Source organism: Aedes albopictus, chromosome 2 (genome assembly GCF_035046485.1).
Source record: "Aedes albopictus strain Foshan chromosome 2, AalbF5, whole genome shotgun sequence".
In the NCBI taxonomy this organism is placed as follows: Eukaryota; Metazoa; Arthropoda; class Insecta; order Diptera; family Culicidae; genus Aedes; species Aedes albopictus.
In genome coordinates this window covers 294,851,497-294,870,077 of record NC_085137.1, presented here as the reverse complement: position 1 = coordinate 294,870,077, position 18,581 = coordinate 294,851,497, and the positions used below count along the sequence as shown (strand labels likewise).

The 18,581-nt window shown below is 38.3% G+C and overlaps 1 protein-coding gene across 4 annotated transcripts in view; it reads left to right on the top strand.

The window, feature by feature from the left end:
• Positions 1–18,581, top strand: part of LOC109414263 (ras-interacting protein RIP3) — a 77,808-nt gene that overhangs the window by 44,768 nt on the left and 14,459 nt on the right. For 2 of the 4 annotated variants that reach the window (XM_029879720.2, XM_062852107.1), the window contains exons 3-5: positions 11,349–11,457; positions 11,520–11,807; positions 12,063–12,194. In XM_029879720.2, coding sequence (XP_029735580.1) covers positions 11,349–11,457; positions 11,520–11,807; positions 12,063–12,194 — 529 coding nt within the window. The remainder of the gene's footprint in view (positions 1–11,348; positions 11,458–11,519; positions 11,808–12,062; positions 12,195–18,581) is intronic. The other 2 variants (XM_029879722.2, XM_029879721.2) reach the window with 1 other exon arrangement.

Genomic DNA, 18,581 nt, shown 5'->3' with positions numbered 1-18,581 from the left:
AGAGCTGATCTGACAGAATCAAAACAGACGGTATGAAAATCATCCAAAGCGACCACTGTAATCATACTATTCAGAATCAAAACAAATCTGTACATGGATGATTTTCATTCAAAACCCATTCAGTTTACCGGTTGAAATGAGAATGAAAATCCTTACGAAAGTATATAGACATTGTTCACTGCAGTCTACAATTTAAATTGATTTAAATTCTTAATTGAACAACTAATATTACAACCATCACAACAAGTTAGAAGGAATCTAATTTCAATTGAAGTCAATTTCGCTCGAACTCGTTGAAATGGTTGTAATATTAGTTGTTTGGAAAATAACAATAGAACAATAGAACAATAGAACAATATGTGAATTATTTTTTATTTGAATTTTATTGGTTTTTATTGTACACTGACAGGCTATCGTATAAATAAACTTACAAATTACAATTATCAGAAATCTCATTTTATATTAATACACATTATAAATATATCACCATTCTGCATCACAGTCGAACACTTTTGCACGACGCATTTTTTCCGCAACCACTTCAACGTTGATTTTGCCATTATAAACTGTCAAAGGATGGCGCACCAACAGCAAAATGAAAAACAATCCAAAATTGAATTACTTTCAGAATGGGGAACATGCAGACAATTAGAATACAAAAAGTAAACAAGAATCCGTCATTATTGTTCAGTAAACATTCGATCGCGATTGTCATTCAGTTTTAGGAATCACCGAGTGAGCCCTGGGATTGAGCACACGATTGAATGACAATTCATATTTTGAGTTGTGGGGATTTTCATTCAGCGATTAAATGATTTTCGGTATGAAGCATAGAGGAAAATGCTTTCCGATGGTTTTTTGATGAAAATCATTCACAACAAACCCCAAGCGAAAAATCATTCATTAATTGTGTGAATTTTAGTTTTATTACAGGATGATTTTGGTTCAATCGAAGGCAGTCAAATCATTCTGCTGAGAAATCATTTAAAATTCAGATTTTGCGGGTCTGTACCGCATTGAATGAAAAATCATTCTTTGTACGGCGGGCGTTTTCGTTCAGTGCAGCTTGAACAGCATCTTTTGTTTTGGTAAACAAAATTTATTTGACACTTCTAGTACCGCTACTGACGCTGTAAGAGCGTGACAAACTAGATGTTAGTCACACGAACAGTCGCGATATTGAACTTCTGTGGCTAGTTATTCTAATGTCTAGATACTGGGTTCGACGTAAAGTGCAGCGAGCTCGTGGTTCATCCTTCTCCGCCACACCCCGTTCTACTGCACACCGCCGAAGATCGTCCTTAGCACGCGTCGCTCGAAAATTCCGAGTGCTTGCAGGTCCTCCTCGAGCATTATCCACGTCTCGTATCCGTAGAGGACCACCGGTCTTATTAGCGTTTTGTACATGGTGCATTTGGTGCGTGGGTGAATCTTTTTTGACCACAGTTTCTTCTGGATCCCGTAGTAGGCCCGACTTCCGCTGATGATGCGCCTCCGAATTTCACGGCTCACGTTGTTGTCAGCCGTCAGGATCCGAGGTAGACGAATTTCTCCACCACCTCGAAAGTATCCCCGTCTATCGTAACATCATTACCCAGACGGATCCGGTCGTGTTCGGTTCCGCCTACCTACCTTGTTTATTTATTTATTTATTTATTTATTTATTTATTTATTTATTTATTTATTTATTTATTTATTTATTTATAGTGATTACCTCCATCTGACAAAATGTCTTAATAAAGCTTAAAAACGAACAAAAAAATGCCTCATATCGAACAATTAATTAAAAACATTGGTCATGAACAAAAACAACTAACTCATGGTACGGAAGTATGACGTAAATCGTTGCTGGAGTGTGGAAACAGATACATTAACGTCGAAAATGTGAGCTACGGTGTTGAAAGTTTCCGACATAAAACGAACAGGGTCGTGCTGTCCATAAGCGGTGTTCCGACCTTCCAACCTGAGGAGGTTTTGCCTCCGGAGCGATCGTGCTGGAACATTAATGTTTATTCTGGCCAAAAGTTGAGAAGAATCAACGCTGCCGTTCAGTAACTTGACCACGAACATAGTCTGCGCGGTTCGGCGTCTATTCTCCAAAGTGTCGATTCCCAGTAGTTGACAGCAATCATGGTAGGGAGTCATGCGTTTATCATTTTGCCAAGGAAGATTCCTTAGCGCGAAACGCACGAACTTTTTCTGGATAGATTCGATGCGAGATATCCAGGTGGTTTGATAAGGGCACCACACGACGACGGCAAACTCAGCAACGGACCGCACAAGTGCACAATACAGTGATTTTAAACAAACCGGATCACGGAATTCATTAGCGATTTTCATTATAAAGCCAAGCTGTCTGTTCGCTCTCGATATAACGTCTTCATAGTGGAACCGGAATGTAAGCTTTTCATCTAGGATGACGCCGAGGTCGCGTATACGGTGCACTCGTTCCAGAGGTATACCAGATAGCGTATATTGGTACATGATCGGTTTCAGTTTTCTGCTAAAGCTAATCACCTGGCATTTGTTAACACTCAAGGTTAGGCAGTTATTTACGCACCACTGCTCAAATCGGCACAAGAGCGACTGTAGTTCAATACAGTCACCAAGGCTATTATTGACAACCATGTATATTTTGGCGTCATCGGCATAAAGCAGTCTCACCCCAGGCGGCAGAATTAAAGAAACATCGTTGATGAAGAGCGAGAAGAGTAGGGGCCCAAGGTTACTACCTTGTGGAACTCCAGAAACATTTCGGAAGTGCTCGGATTGGCAGGGTCCCAATTTAACACACAACGATCTGCCAGTCAAATACGATCTGAACCAGTCCACGCATTCTCGAGCTACTCCAATCTTTGCCAATTTTTTAAGTAGTATTCGATGGTCAACCCTGTCGAAGGCAGCCTTGAGATCGAGGTAAACAGCATCTACCTGCATTCTGGCGTCCATTGCTGGCAGGCACGTTGAGATGAATTGCATGAGGTTGGTGGTAACTGACCGTTTTGAAAAAAAAAACCGTGTTGGTCGATTGAGATGTAGTGTCGAATGTGTGTTTTTGAGGCATTCACCACCAGTCCGACCTTTGCTACTTCGCGTTTCAGGTGGGTGTACAGCTCTGCCACCGTTCTAAATGTTCTGGTGATGATGTTCATGTCATCCGCCAAGCACACAAATGGACCGGATTAAGTGAAAATCGTTCCCCGGCTGTTGAGCCTGGCTCGTCGCATTACACCTTCCAGAGCAATGTTGAAGAGTAGGCATGAAAGTCCATCACATTGTTGCAGTCCCCGGCGAGATTCGAATGAACTGGATAGTTTACCCGAAACTGTTACGCAGTTTTGCACATCGTTGCTTTAATCAGTCTAGTCAGCTTCTCAGGAAAGCCATTTTCGTCCATGATTTTTCATAGCTCTGCGCGGTCGATGCTGTCGTATGCCGCCTTGAAGTCGATGAACAGGTGATGCGTTGGGACCTGGTATTCACGGCATTTCTGGAGGATTTGCCGTACGGTGAAGATCTGGTCCGTTGTCGACCGGTCGTCGATGAAGCCGGCTTGATAACTTCCCACGAACTCATTCGTTTAAGGTGACAGACGACGGAAGATGATCTGGGATAGCATTCTTGTGAATGGGGCATATTACCCTTTCCTTCCCTCCGGTAGCTGTTCGGTTTCCCAGATCCTGACTATCAGCCGATGCAGACAGGTGGCCAACTTTTCTGGGCCCATCTTGATGAGTTCAGCTGCAATACCATCCTTACCAGCTGCTTTGTTGGTTTTGAGCTGGTGAATGGCATCCTTAACTTCCCTCAGCGTGCGAGTGGGTTCATTTCCGTCCTCCGCTGCACTGGCGTCGTCGTTTCCTCTAAAGACACTGTATGCTAAAGACACGAAATCTAATGATTGTTGCTATTGATGATGATTGTCGCGTCATGACGATGATGCTGTCGAGCAATGCTTTTAAAGCGCATTTGACAGGTCTCCTGCTCGATTGGAATGACATTGACATCAAATTTGGAATTCCAATTGGAACATTTCGTGTCTTTGCATATAGTGTCTTTAGTTTCCTCCACTGCCGTGGTCTCCCACCATTACATAGCCATTACCATTGGCGTATCTAGGATTTTTTTTCCTAGGGGGTGCCTAGGGGGTGCCAGTTTCAGTGGCTTCCAGGTTGTTGCAGGGAAATACCAATCCACCCTCAATTTCTCAGGCCAGTAATGCCGAACTCGCCTCGGGCGAAAAGCAACTTTAATGAAAAAAAATCTCAGTTGCGGGAAAAATGAGCCCACAAATTTAAACGCACTATATTTTAGAGAATAGCTTTTTTGGGAAATTCGATCCGTTGTACTGATTTAACACTTTACTTGCCATGGAGGTATGAAAACTTGATAAATTGATTGCGTATAATACATGGAATTTGTATTTTCACTTTGAACTTAACAATCATCGCGACAACACAACCCCTTTGTTGTGTGGATTAAACACAATACATTTTCAAGGGCAATTATTAGAAGTGTACAACTGTGTTCATAAAAATAGCAGTGAAAGCCGTTTTCCATACAAAATGGACAACTTTGGCATGCTGTAACTTTTTTCTCCTATGAGGGATTGAGCTTAAAATTAGACAGCGAACTACAAATATGGTGAATATTGTTATAGCAAAATCTGAGAATTTTCTAAGCACGTGGAAAAAAAAGTTAAACACTATGTGAAATTGTTCAAAATAATAGCAGTGTAAATAAATTAAAAGGTAGCTTTACCTTGAAGAAGCAATAAATATTTTCGCATGCTATTCGAACAGTTTCCGCCTTGGTTACAAGTTAATGTTTAAATTTAAAATTTTTAAAATTGTTTGTCAAATTAAAAAACATCAGAACAAACACTGCTATTATTTTGATCAATTTCACATAGTGTTTAACTTTTTTCCACGTCCTTCGAAAATTCTCAGATTTTGCTATACATAACAATATTCACTATGTAAAATCAACATAAAAAAAAGTAAAGATGATTTCGGCTCTGTTATGCCCAAGTGGCGCCCGAGCCCTCCAAATAAACGAATAAGTAAAAAAAAATTCACTATATTTGTAGTTCGCTGTCAAATTTTCAGCTCAATCGCTCATAGGAGAACAAAGTTACAGCATGTCAAAATTGGCCATTTTGTATGGAAAACGGCTCTCACTGCTATGTTTATGAACACAGCTGTAAATCTCGGAAACTATAAAATATACACAAATTTGCGTGTAACTTGTATTCATCATGACATCCTCTTTTTTTGCATGATAACAACCCTTATAAAAACAGTTTTCAAGAACAATTGTTAAAGTTATAAAAACTTAAAATTGCAAAATCAGGATACATATTTGCATTTTTGGTTTGACCACACCATTAATGGCGATAGTGTTTTTGTTTTATTAGTTGGACACTACCACGTGTACATGAGAATACTTTTACAGGGAAATTATATTTCAGATAATCGAGTCTAGTTTGTACGTGTATACAAGAAATTTATGTTTTCGGCAAAACATTCTTTCGGTAATTCCTAAGGAAATATTCCCGGTAATTTATTTGGGAATTGTTTTGCAATTTATTTCAATTAATACTTTTTTTGGAAATCTCCCAGTAATTCCTTTGGATTTGACAAATTTCTTCAGTAATATCTTTGGATCTTTCTTTAAGAATTTATTTGGTAGTATGTTGGAAATTTGATACTAAATACCTTTCACGCATCCTTTGTTAATTTCATCGGCAATTCCATTAGGAGTTTATTTAGCTTTTTATTTCATTGGCAAATCCTTTGAAATGTTTTCTCGGGAGTTCCTTCGCCAATTTTTTAGTGGCCTTTCAAGCATTGTTTTGTTAATGTCAACAATTCTATTGATATTTGCTTTTTAAAATTCTCTAAGTTACTTTTCAGACAATTCCTTTGTAAATTCTTTTAGTGAAGCCTTTGGTAATCCATTCGACAATGAATTTGGGAACATCCTCATAATTTTTCTGGATTTTTTTTTTATCTGTATTAACGAGATTTTTAGCCCTAGGCTAGTTCATCTCGGGACCCACGCTTTACTTCCCTTCCGAAGGAAGAACTCACATTTTGCGAGTTTGTCGGGAGTGGGATTCGATCCCAGGTCCTCGGCGTGATAGTCAAGTGTTCTAACCATCACACCAGGTCCGCTCCACGAACACTCTGGAAATTCTTCGGCAAGTCATTCTACTTTTTTTTGGGGGATTTTCGTCGTTTTTTTAGACTTTCATCATCTATGCTATTCTGTATTCATCGTCGGAAATTTTTCCATAAATCGCTTCTATAATTTTATTGAAAATTCTTCAAACACTTTCTCCTAGATTTCTTCAGTAATTATGTAAGGAATTCCTACAGTAGATGATTTCGGAATACCTTCGTCAATTTCGATAATACTTGCATTGAAAATTTATTTGGAAATTTCATCAGCAATTCCTTTGGAAATTTTGGATGCTCAATTATTACTTTGGGAACTCGTTCGGTAATTCCTTTGGAAATTGATTTCGGAAATCAAATTTCCTCCGTGGATTTATTTGAAAAAAAAAATGATTTTTTTTTTATTCTGTCACGGTGATTCTACGAAAGTTTCTTTTGAAGTTCTTTCTAAATTTTCTTCAGAAATTCCTTCGATGTCTTCGGAAAATTCTTTGAGAATTTCTTCGAAAGTTTTGCTGTGAATGTTTGTGGAATTTTTTGTATATGTCGGCAATTTATTTTGAGATTGGATTTGGTCAATTTCTTTAAAAAGGCTTAATATTTTCTACAGAAAATCCTCTGGTAATTCTCATATGGATTCTTTTGGCAAATACTTTGAAAGTTTTAAGGTAATTTCGATGTTTTTTTCGACAATTTCTTTGGGAATTTGTCAGGAAGTTTTTCGTGACTTTCATAGGATTTTATTTGAGCAAGCCCTGTTGAGAATTTGTGAATTTCCAATTCAGCAGTTCCCGGAAGCAATAAATATAAATACAATTAAATCATAAAGAATTAAAAAAAATAATCATGGTAAAGTAAAGTACCTGAGAAATTTGCAAAATAACTGAAAAAGAATTGCTGGAATAATTTCAGAGGAATAGCCATAGCAATTATAAGAAAATATCCAAAGAATTTGCTGATTAAATGCCATTGAAACTATCTAAGAAATTAAAAAAAAAAACAACTATGCCGAAGCAATCCTCAAAGAATTAGCCACACTACGGTCTAGCGAATACGGAGTCGTGGGTTCGAATCGCACCAGAACTCGTTTTTTTTTCGAAAATTCATCTCTCAATTTGTCAATTAGCAAGATTCTGTGCCTTCTAATTAATTAAAAGTTTTTTTCCGTACAATCCTATAGGATTTCACTACAGATTTCCATAGTAATACCTTCTAAGATTTCTCTGGAAATTTCAACTAATCCCGAAATTCGTTTAGGGATGCCTCTAGAGATTTGTATCAGGATTACTTCAGCTGAAATTCCTTGAAGAAGGCCAAGAGGAATTCCAGGATTTCTAGAGTAATCCATGAAAAAACTCTAGAGATATTACTGGATGAGTTTTTTTTGAAAAAAATGCCTGGAAGAATCAAAGGAATTTCTGAAAGTACCCTAGAAAAACTGCCTAGAAGAATCCTAGCAAGAATGCCAGGAGAAATCCCTAGAGGGATTCCTGAAGGTATCATAGTAAGAATTTCTGGAGGAGACCTAAGAGGCATTCCTGAAACATTAGAAGCAGCAAGAATCGCTTATGTAATCCCAGGAGGAGTTCTTGGATGAAAATCAAGCGGGATCCTTGGAAAAATCAAATAAAAAGTATTTGGAGAAATCCCTGGAAAAAGATAGTATTTCCATGAGAAAACATCGAAGGTACTTCTACAAGGCTCCTTGAAAGATTGCCTTGAATAATCCTAGCAAGTTTATTGGAGAATCCCTGGAGAAATTCTTAGAAGAATTCCGGCATGTATAACAGTAAGGAAGGCCAAGAGAAGTTCCTCGAGCAATCCCATGAGAAATTTATCATAAATTTTTTATGATTATACACATTAATCATATTTATTTATGAGAGAGTCCTTGGATAAATTATATCGGATAAAAATTCCTAGAGGAATCACCGGAGAGCTTCTGAAGAAATCATAGGAAAAATCTCAGGAGGTATTCTAAGAAGGATTCTGCGGTGTATCATTGTAGAAATCTTAGGAGAAATTGCTGGAGGAAACTATACAAGAATTTATAGAGAACCCCATCAGGAATGCCTGGGGGAATCCAAAGGAAAAATTCATGGAATACCTAGAGAATTATCTGCAAGGACCGGTAGAGGTATTCTGGAAGAATCAATGGGGAAGGCCCTGAGGAATCGCAGGGAATTTTCTAAAGAAATCCCAGGACGATTTCCCGGACGAATTGCAGCCCTAATGCTACGATAAATTCGTGTAGGAATCACTAGAAGAATTTCTAGACGTATCATAGTAAAAATTTCTGAAGGAATTGCTGGACGAACCGCAGGAGGAGTTGTTTGAGGTATTCTTGGTGGAGGGCCAAATGGATTTTCCGCAGGAATTCCATGAGGAATTTGTGGAGGAATCTTTGGATAAAATCTATGGAGGAATTCCTGGATGAGTTCTTGGAGAAATCCCTGGTAGAACAACAAAAGAGATTTCTGCAAGAATCCCAGGAAGATTGCCTGGAAAGATCCCTGCAAATATACAGGAGTAAGCTCTAAAATAAAAGGTAGCATAATTTCTGAAGTACCACAGTTAGAATTTCTGAAGGAAGAATAGCTGGAAGAACCGCAGGAATTGCTTGAGGAATTCCAGCAGAAATATCTGAAGGAATTCCTAGAATTCAGGGAGGTTTCATAGAAGTAATTTCTGGAGGAATCCTAGAATCAGGAATGCCGGGAGTATCCTAAGAGAAGTTCCTCTAATATATGCCTAGAGGAATACATACAGTACTCTTTGAAAGAATCGGTAGAAGTATACTGGAGGAATCCCTGATGGAATCGCAGGGGGAATTTGTGGAGGAATCTCAGTAAGATATCCCGAAAGTGTATGCAGTATGCCAGGTGTCCTAATTACTCTGAATATAATTCTGAAGGAGTTCTAATGGGCATTGCTTGAAGATTTCCAGCTGGAATTCATGAAGGAAGGGCAATAGAAGTTCTTGGATATATCCCCTGTGGCAATTCTGAAAGTACCTTTGGAGGAAGTCCTGGTTAAATCCTTAAATAAAGCTCTGGAATAATCACCGAAGGGATTTAAAAAAAATCCAGGTAGATTTTCCGGAAGAATTTCCGTAAGATCTTCCCTAGTAGAATTCCTGAAGGTAACACAGTGAGAGTTTTTGGAAGAGCTCTAAGAGATTCGCAGCAGGAATTGCTTGAGGAATCCTAGCCACAATTTCCGGAAGAAAGCCAATGAAAGATGGAGAAATTTCATGAGAAATTTCTGGAAGAATCTCTGAATTAAATATGAATTAAATAAAACGAATCGCCTGAGGAATTTCTGAAGAATCCCAGGAAGATTGTCTAGAATAATCCCACCAGGAATTCCTCAAGGAATCTCAAGAGAAAATTTCAGAGGAATTCCTAGAATAATTCCGAGAAGTATCACAGTAAGAATTTCGAAAGAAATACTAGGAGAAATTGCTGGATCAATCTCTGCAGAAATTTCTAGTATGTACAACTCCATCAGGACGAACTGCCTGGAAAATCCTAGGAAATGTTTATTGAAGAAACATCGGGAAGAATCCATAAAGGAAGCCTAGAGATATCACTATATGAATAAATAGAGGTATTTCTGGAGGAATTCATGGAGAAGTCTGTTGATTTTTCTTACCGATATTCAAAACGCCAAAACGTACAACAGGTACCGTCAAGGCGCCATTCACCGTGGGGGCTCCATTCACCGTGTGCCTTCGAATATTTTTTCATTATTTCCATATTATGATTGAATGATATGACAATTTCCCATCAATTCCACCAATACAACACTAAGGTATTCTTACCAAGTCAAAACGCTCATTAAAAACATTTAAAAATATAATTTTGACACTAAAGTGTGTTTACATGAAGCGGGTTTCTGCTCGTTCACTGCATTCATAGTGAAAAAACGAAAACTGCGCTAAGGTGATTTAAGCGATAAACTAAATGTAGTAACGTTTTTATTCCACCAAGAAGTAATTAAATTCACATATCAGGTATGTATTTTGCATTACCGAAGTAAGTTTAACAAGAAAATACGATTACTCGTACTTTTCAATTGAAACAAAAAAGCACGGTAAATGGGTACCCTAAAAATCAATGGTCTCCATTCACCGTGCCCCATATTGTCCCATATATCTAGAAAAAATCAAAAAACATTCGTTTTTCTAATAAAATCTTGCAAGTTATTACTTGAAATGAATTTCAACGAAGAAAATTCCCTTGGCTGGGTTGTTTTGATCATTTTTAAACAAAGTAGAATAAAATTTCTCATACACGGTGAATGGGTCCCTACTACCACGGTGAATGGTGACCTACCACGGAATTAGGCGATCCTACTATCCTTTACTAATTGTACTATATCACCAAATTTTGTGAAAAAAATTCTACTTCTGTGGATATTGCTTTAATATTAACCTATAATGAAGGCAATTAAAAGCGGCACCAACAATGTTTATAAGACTGGTGTCAAATTACAGCCCTTATGTGCCCCGAATCCTCTTAGATCCACGGTGAATGGTGCCTTGACGGTATATAAGTAATTTCGGGAGTGCTTATATTGTGAAGTTTGACATTTTAGGTAACTATCAAGGAAAAATTCTAGGGGGTGCCAAATTTGTTCTAGGGGGTGCCAGGCACCCCTGGAACCCCCCCTAGCTACGCCAATGGCCATTACATGTTCTAACATAGGTCATTTGTTGGCTACCGTTCATGTGATATTAAACTGCTGTACTTGGTCCGCTCTGACTAAACATAAAAATTGAAAAATGTAATCTTCAGTGTTGTAACATACATTTCAAATTTCAAACTTTTAGTCTACATAATAAACACTCCTGTTAATTATCATCCTACTTGTAATCGCTTACTCAGCCATCGCTCGGATTCAAGCTTTATTTTTACGTTTTATCACGATCATTTGATTATAGAGTGATGCTTTGATGAATAGTTGAGATTTATGGGAAAAAAATCAAGAAAATTTTTCGAAAAACTAAAAATTTACAGAATTGTAAACTTAAAAGCCGTTTTTCTCGAAATTAGGAAGAAGACACATGGTCCTCTCTGACTTAACGCCGTCCAGCTGTATCTATTCTTACATATGTAGCTGATTTAATACTCGAGTTAATTGTGTTTTTTTTCTTTACAATTTCAGTGTCAATCGAATCAGTACTCTAGCAGATTTTGAAAACTGTTTAAACTTACAAGAACTGTACCTCAGGAAGAATAATATCACTGACATCGATGAACTAGTATACCTGCAGGTATGTTTAGTAAATGTATGTATGTGTGTGTTTCCGAATGTTTCATTAATCATTTTTATCAGAATCTACCAAAATTGAAATATCTATGGCTAGAAGAAAACCCCGTAGTGGAAAGTGCTGGACCAGGCTACCGACAAATTGTTCTCCGAGCGTTGCCAAATCTTAAAAAGTTAGATAATGTAGATGTTACCCCTGAAGAAGTTTCGGAAGCTATGCGAACACCCGTCGCTCAACACCAACCCAAACAGGAGATATATGAAGATCCGCCTCCTCCTACGTATGGCCAACAAGAAAAACAACAGCAACCTCATCAACAGCAACAATACCGAAATCAAAGCCCAGTTGTAGAAGTGAGTATAATGGAGTAGCATTGCTAAGTAGTTCTTATGTTGTTATTTTCAGTATTAACCAAAAATTGTTGTCTAAAACCAAATACCATTTAATCGTTACATTGAATAGTTTGTGATAGTCATTCATATATGTTTGTTTTACCATCCATTACTGTTGCTAATTGAATGTTGATACTAAAACAACATTGTCCGGTCTCGACTAACAACCACATGCTCAAACTCGAAACATATTTTCCTTGCCGTGGACGAATACAGCAATCACAATCCACCACCCCATCGTCATCTGCGCCCATGTTGCCCCCACAGCAGATGAGCCCGGAAAACACCGAATCGGAGTGCATCAGTGATCCGGCAGATCGTGGATCTCTACCGTCATCGCCACTGCAGGTAACTCGATTTTTTCCTACTCGTAAAAGTCACGTCCACTTCCTTTATTGCCTTCCTGTTCACTTGTCCCTCGTATATTACCTCCAGAGCATCATGATACCGACCTAGTAGATGTATCGAAGCTAACCAGCATCCCCCTTGCATGAAAAAACATTCATCCGTATACCACACTTAACAACTCAGTTTTATGTGCTGGCTGGCATGAAGAAGCTTTAATGCTTTTATGTCGCTTTCGTCTTCTACTACCATTGAAGTATGTACCAAGTAACAAAGTGCTGTGCCAAAGCGAAACTAAAAATACTATTGAAACCTGTTGTTGGAGAGGAGCAGCTTAATACAACCTTATATATGTTCATGGCATGCATTTGCAGATGAATCTATTATGCGACTCGAAAGTTGTTACTGGACCATACATATTGTGAAAATGGGATATGGGAGTCTAAATCTGAATCTGAAAATCTTCAACGAAGATCCTCAATACCTATGATTTTTTTTAAATTCTGTTTAAGCACAACTTTTACACTATTGTTAGATTTTGATCCATATAGTGAATACAAGATAACTTGAACCGAGTGAAACAGACGAAAGTTAGGTACTTCAAAGTCATAGGGAAAGGACTATCCGATAATATTACGGCCTTATACATACAGTATTGGACAATAAAAATATTAAAAATGCACCTAAGTCCTTTTCCCCTTCAAACTTATCAACTTAGGATTGCCACATCTTAGTCGTTTGATATATTTTTTTCTGTGGCAAGCTACAAAACACATTTTCCTTGAATTATTGAAAAATGGATTATAACTATTGATAACAGATGAATATATTTTGACAATAAAAATAGACCAAGGCTCAAACTCTTATAGCAAAAAATGTTGAAGTCAAACCTATTGATTTCTTTGGCACATTCATTCTTTAGGGGGCGTCCATAAATGACGTAGCTTTTTTAAGCGATTTTTAATACCCCTCCCCCCTCGTAGCATTTCAGATATCCCCCTCTATAAATGACGTAGCTTGTTAAACACCCCCCCCCCTCCTCCACAAAATTTTCATGTAAAAAATTGAACTTAGCTCTGATTTCAATTTTAACATACAAGAATATTATGAAAATACAACAATAGCAAGAAAACATTGCTGACTGCTAGGATCAGGTCGCCAACATCAAGACTGTGGCTTCGTGGTCGTGCGGCTAGTGTCACCAAGCATTTAGTCGCATCGTGCTAGGAGCGCGGGTTCGATTCCCGCCGCAGCTGTCAGGAAAAGTTTTCGGCTGTGCCACTGGGCGTTGCATGCTAGTCCGTTGTCTAGTGTCGTGCTTCCTTCAAAGAGCGAATAGCTCACTGGAAGTACTAAACGTGTCCGTGTCTTTTTTAAGACCATAGGTGCAACCAGTGGAGATCATCACCTAAGCTAATGACTCAATAAACCACTCATCTTTCTGCCAGATGCCGAAGAACCGGAAATTGATGCTCCAAATACCATATTAGCCTTGAAGCTCTTCCGAAGATATTACTATTAGTTTGCTCACTAATGAATACAATTCACCACGACATTCGAAGGACCCTGCAAGAGTTTCTTTTAAAATTCTCACAGCAGTTAATTTTGGGATTCCTCAAGAAGTTTTTTTTGGGATTCCCATTTTTAAGAATGTCTCCCTTTTTAGTTCCTTCAGCCCTTCCTTCTGGGACTTCTCCATGAATTTTCTTTGGGATTCCATTAGAGAATTCCTCCTTATTGTATTCCTTCAGGGGTTGCTTCAAGGATCCTTCCAATAATTCATTCCGGAGTTCCTTCTTAGATTCATCCAAAAACTCCTTCTGAGATTTCTCTAGGAGTTTTTTTTCTAAGGTTTTTCTAAAAGTTTATCCATGGTTTCTTTCAGGAGTTCTTTCAAGGTATTCTTCTCCTCTCTTCCACCAGCAGTTTCTTTGGCCATCTCTACAGGGATTTTAACCGGATTTTTTTTTTTGAGATTCCATCAGAACTTCTTTCTGTGTTTCCTAGAGAAGTTCCTTTTGGTATTCCTCCAGGAGTCCCTTCTTGGTTTCCCTCAGGAATTCACTCAGATATTCATTCCAAGATCTCGGCAGGTAACCCCTCTCCGGAATTCTTTCAAAACCCTCTCAGGAGTTGCTTCTGGGATTCCTCCAGGTCTTTTTTTTTTGGATTCCTTCAGGAATTCATTCCTGGATTCTTCTGGGATTCCACGAGGACTCCCTTCTAGGATTAATCCAGGATTTATTTCCCGGGACTCCTTAAGTAACTTTTTACGGATTCCCCCCATAGTTGGCTCTGGAATTCCTCCAGGATTTTCTTTCTTAGATTTCACCAGGAGTTATATCCAGATAATTTTCTGTGATTCCCCAAAAGTTATTTTCGGGATTCCTTCAGAAATTCCTTACGGGATTCTTTCAATTATTTCTTTCGTGCTTTCTTCAGAAATTAAACCAGGAGTTCCTACTGATAAACTACAAATATCTCCTTCTAAGATCCTTACAGAAGCTTATTCAAGATTTCTCCGAAAGCTTCATCTAGAATTCCTCCAGATACTCCTCACGGAATTTATTTTGGATTTTCTCTTTTTCCTTTCAAGATTGTTGCAAGAGTTCCTTCTGAAATTCTTCTGGAAGTTCCATCAGGGATCCCTTCTGAGATTCCTCCAGATCCTTTGGGAATGTTTTCAGAAGTTTTTTTCTGGGATTCCCAGTAGGAATTCCTGTGGAAATGTTATACTTCTCCTGTTGGGGAAACCTATAAAGAACACAATGAGAAATGCCTTACAAAGTTACTAGAGGAGCTCCTTCAGAAATTGTTGGGTGAATTCTTCGAGGAAGTCCTGTAGAAACTATATAATGAACTCCTGGAATAATGGCGTAATGCCAAAATTTTCCTTTGCACCCTTAGCGGCGTGCAGTGCCCTATAGCAAGCAGCAAACTATTAGTCTTGAGAAGCATTTGAGCGAAATTGATTTTTGTCTGCAAACTTTACGCAGGATTTCAAAACCATTTTCTCAGATACATTTGTTGCGTCCGATAGCTGCATGTCTTTTGAAATGAAGCCGGCATTTATTTCCATTATTTGTTATTCACATTAATGTGAATAAAAAAAATCAGGCAATATTTTTTATTTTTTTTATTTGCTGGATAATGATACTTAATGCAAGTAAAAATTTTATTAATTATGAAATATTTTTGTCAATAGGCCTAGTAAAAAGCTACGTAGCATATCATAAACCCCTACCCCCCCCCCCTCTCATCACACTTCGTCACAAAATCATAAACACCTCCTCCCCCTCCCAAAAAGCTACGTCATTTATGGACGACCCTTTATCACACAAGAAATATTTTTGCATAAAACATCAGAGTGATAAGACGTAGTAATTTTTTGACATGAGAGTTTTTGTCTTGATGCGTTTTTCTTGTCAAAATTCAACCGTCTGTAACTATTGTTTCAATAGAATTTTTGACATTTTTCAATAGTTTTCAAAAATTGAAATGTTTTGTAGTTCGTCTTAGAAAAATGAAATCAATTGGCTAAGAATTGCCTGAGATATGGCAATCTAAAGTTTACTAGTTCACGACTTCGATGCATTTTTATAGTTCGATAATAAATGTGTGGGAAAATCTCTGAAGAAATCGCAGTGAAATCCCTTACTGGTTTCCACAAAAACAATCTCGGAAGAAATGAAATCCCTAAAGCAATCCAGGCAGGAATTCCCAAAATACTTCCTTTTAGTGTCGGGATAATAACTTGAGATTGAATCCCGAACTGATTCAAATAATCTGGAGAGAACCTCAAACGGAATTTGAGAGCAATCCTCGAAGGAATCCTGGAAGAAATGAACATTATTATTATTATTATTATTATTATTGTTATTTATTTTCACTTTTAATTTTGAAAGGGGGAAAAATCCCTATGAGTGCTTTCCTAAAAGAAAAAGTATAGTTCCGGAAGAATTTTCTGACGGAATCCCTTGAAAATCCCTAATGAAATCGTGGAGGAATCAATGAAAGAATCCCTGGAACAATTATTGAGTGGAATTTATAAAGACATTTCCGGACTTTCCTAGTAGAAATCTCTAAAGAAACCCGGGAACAATCAATGGAGAGATCCCTGGAAGAATCCCGGGAGAGATCACGGTGGAAATCACGAAATCTCGGAAGAATTCCATTTAGGAATGTCTGAAAGAAAGTACATACTGTAAGAATCCTTGAATCATGAATCCTGAATCCTGAATCCTGAATCCCGATGGAATCCCGGAAAGAATCATTGTAAAAATCCCTGAAGGAATCAGTGGAGGAATGGCAGGAGGAATCCCTGACTAAATTCCACAAGGAATCCCTGAGAGAATTCATGATTCCGGGAGAAACATTTCAGGAGCTTTTTTATTCTCAATCGCTTAACCTAATTTTACAGCTCTATTGTCCACTACACAGCAAATAATCTTGTAATATCCAGGCGCGTAATTTCCGCCGATGTATCTATTTTTGAACGTAATTTCATTCCGTTACATCGTTTTCCAACATTTATCACACTCACTATGTACACCCTGGTTGGCACCGGAAAGTGTCAACAAACCTATTCCAGCAAACACTCAGAAGCAGTATCATATTTATCATTTACCTTCCAACTCGGCGAAATAGCCGAGAGGTAAGGGATACGCCTCACAATCTACGGATCAGTGTACGAATCCATGCCAATATTTTACTTATATATGATTCATCAAACGTTCCGGTTCTAGCGATTGCTAGACTCAATTTCAAGCAGCGGCGGCTGATTTGCTGCGTAGAATGGATGTAATTTGTATTGCTTATCCAGAGAAATCTTCCAACCTGGCGGAGTGAGGGAGACAAAGAAGACCTATTCCGCAAACGTCAAACTGCTACACACTTTAAAAAGTATGCACACAACCTATCAATAAAAATAAATTGTTGAAAATTTTAATTGTGTTTAACGGCGTTCAGCTGCATACAAAAATGCTGAAACTACACCTAAAATAGTTTAAAAATATGTTACTTATTGTAACACCAATTGTGATTACATAAACCATAAATGGAACAATTTGCATTATTTTTGAATTTTATGGCAACTAAGTGAGTGAGTGCTTATTAGCGTGAACCGAGCACTTTTGACGTTTGCGGAACGACTGCGGCGGTCGAAACCACCGCAACCCCGTTGGATTTTTTCTATTTTACCGCAATACATCATTTTTACGACGCGACTGATGTGCATCGAAAATGATGTGATATTACAAGATTTTTTTTGCTGTGTAGGGCACTACGTGAACGATTACAATTGACAGCTGCACTTACACTTTGTACAGCGCCTAAATGTATTCTGTTATATTCTACTATATCCAGCTGGTTGCCTTCGTGCTGCTTTCACTGTTCTACTCTATGCATGGTAGAATGAAGAGCACGAGGATGTGGATGGATTGCTGTTGTTCCTTTACCAGTCCGATTGGGGGTGCATCATGAGTTGCATTTCGTCGATATCCAGGAATCCGGGTCTGTTTGATCCGTTGGCTCAGAAGAGGGTCAGTGCCAGCCGCTCTCAGGGGGAAGAACAACTGACGAAAAATTGCAAGTGCCGGGGCTACACTTTTAAAAAATTAGGAATTTACACGTGACGTAAATCATCAACGTACGTAAACATCTCATGACTGAATGGCAAATTTGACTTAATTTTACATCCATCATGTTAGTTCGAGTTGGTTGCACAAGATGTCAACAAACCTATCTGACCAGATAGGTAGAAGCAGTTTTACATTTATCATGTTTCTCACAACTCGGTGATACAGCCTAGAGATATAGTGCGTGCTTCTCAATCAGCGGACCAGAGTTTGATTCCAGTTCATTATTTTACTTACACATGTTTTATCTCTCGCTTCGGCTCTAGCGATTGCTAGCTCGACTTTATTTGTGATAAAAGCGTAAATTTGTGTCAAACGGGCCGCTCCTTTTATGTGCATCCAAGTTAACTTAAATTAACATGATTTTTTCTAAGAGTGTAGGAATAAATCCCATGACCATCCGCATATGAAGCGAACGTGTAACCAACTACGCCACGGCCCCCGCCATTTTAGGAGTTATCCCCAAAGGAAACCCGGGAAAAATCGATGAACAAATCTGCGGAGGACCCCCTAAAGGAATTTCAGAAGAAACCTTAATCATTGAAGGAAGCCCGCACACAGCCCGTTTGACACAAATTTACATCTTCTTACACAAACAAAGTCGAGCTAGCGATCGCTAGAGCCGAGGCAAAAGATAAAACATATGTAAGTAAAATAATGAACTGGATTCGAACTCTGGTCCGCTGATTAAGAGGCCTTAACCTATACCTCTCGGCTGTATCACCGAGTTTTGAGATAAATGATAAATGTAAAA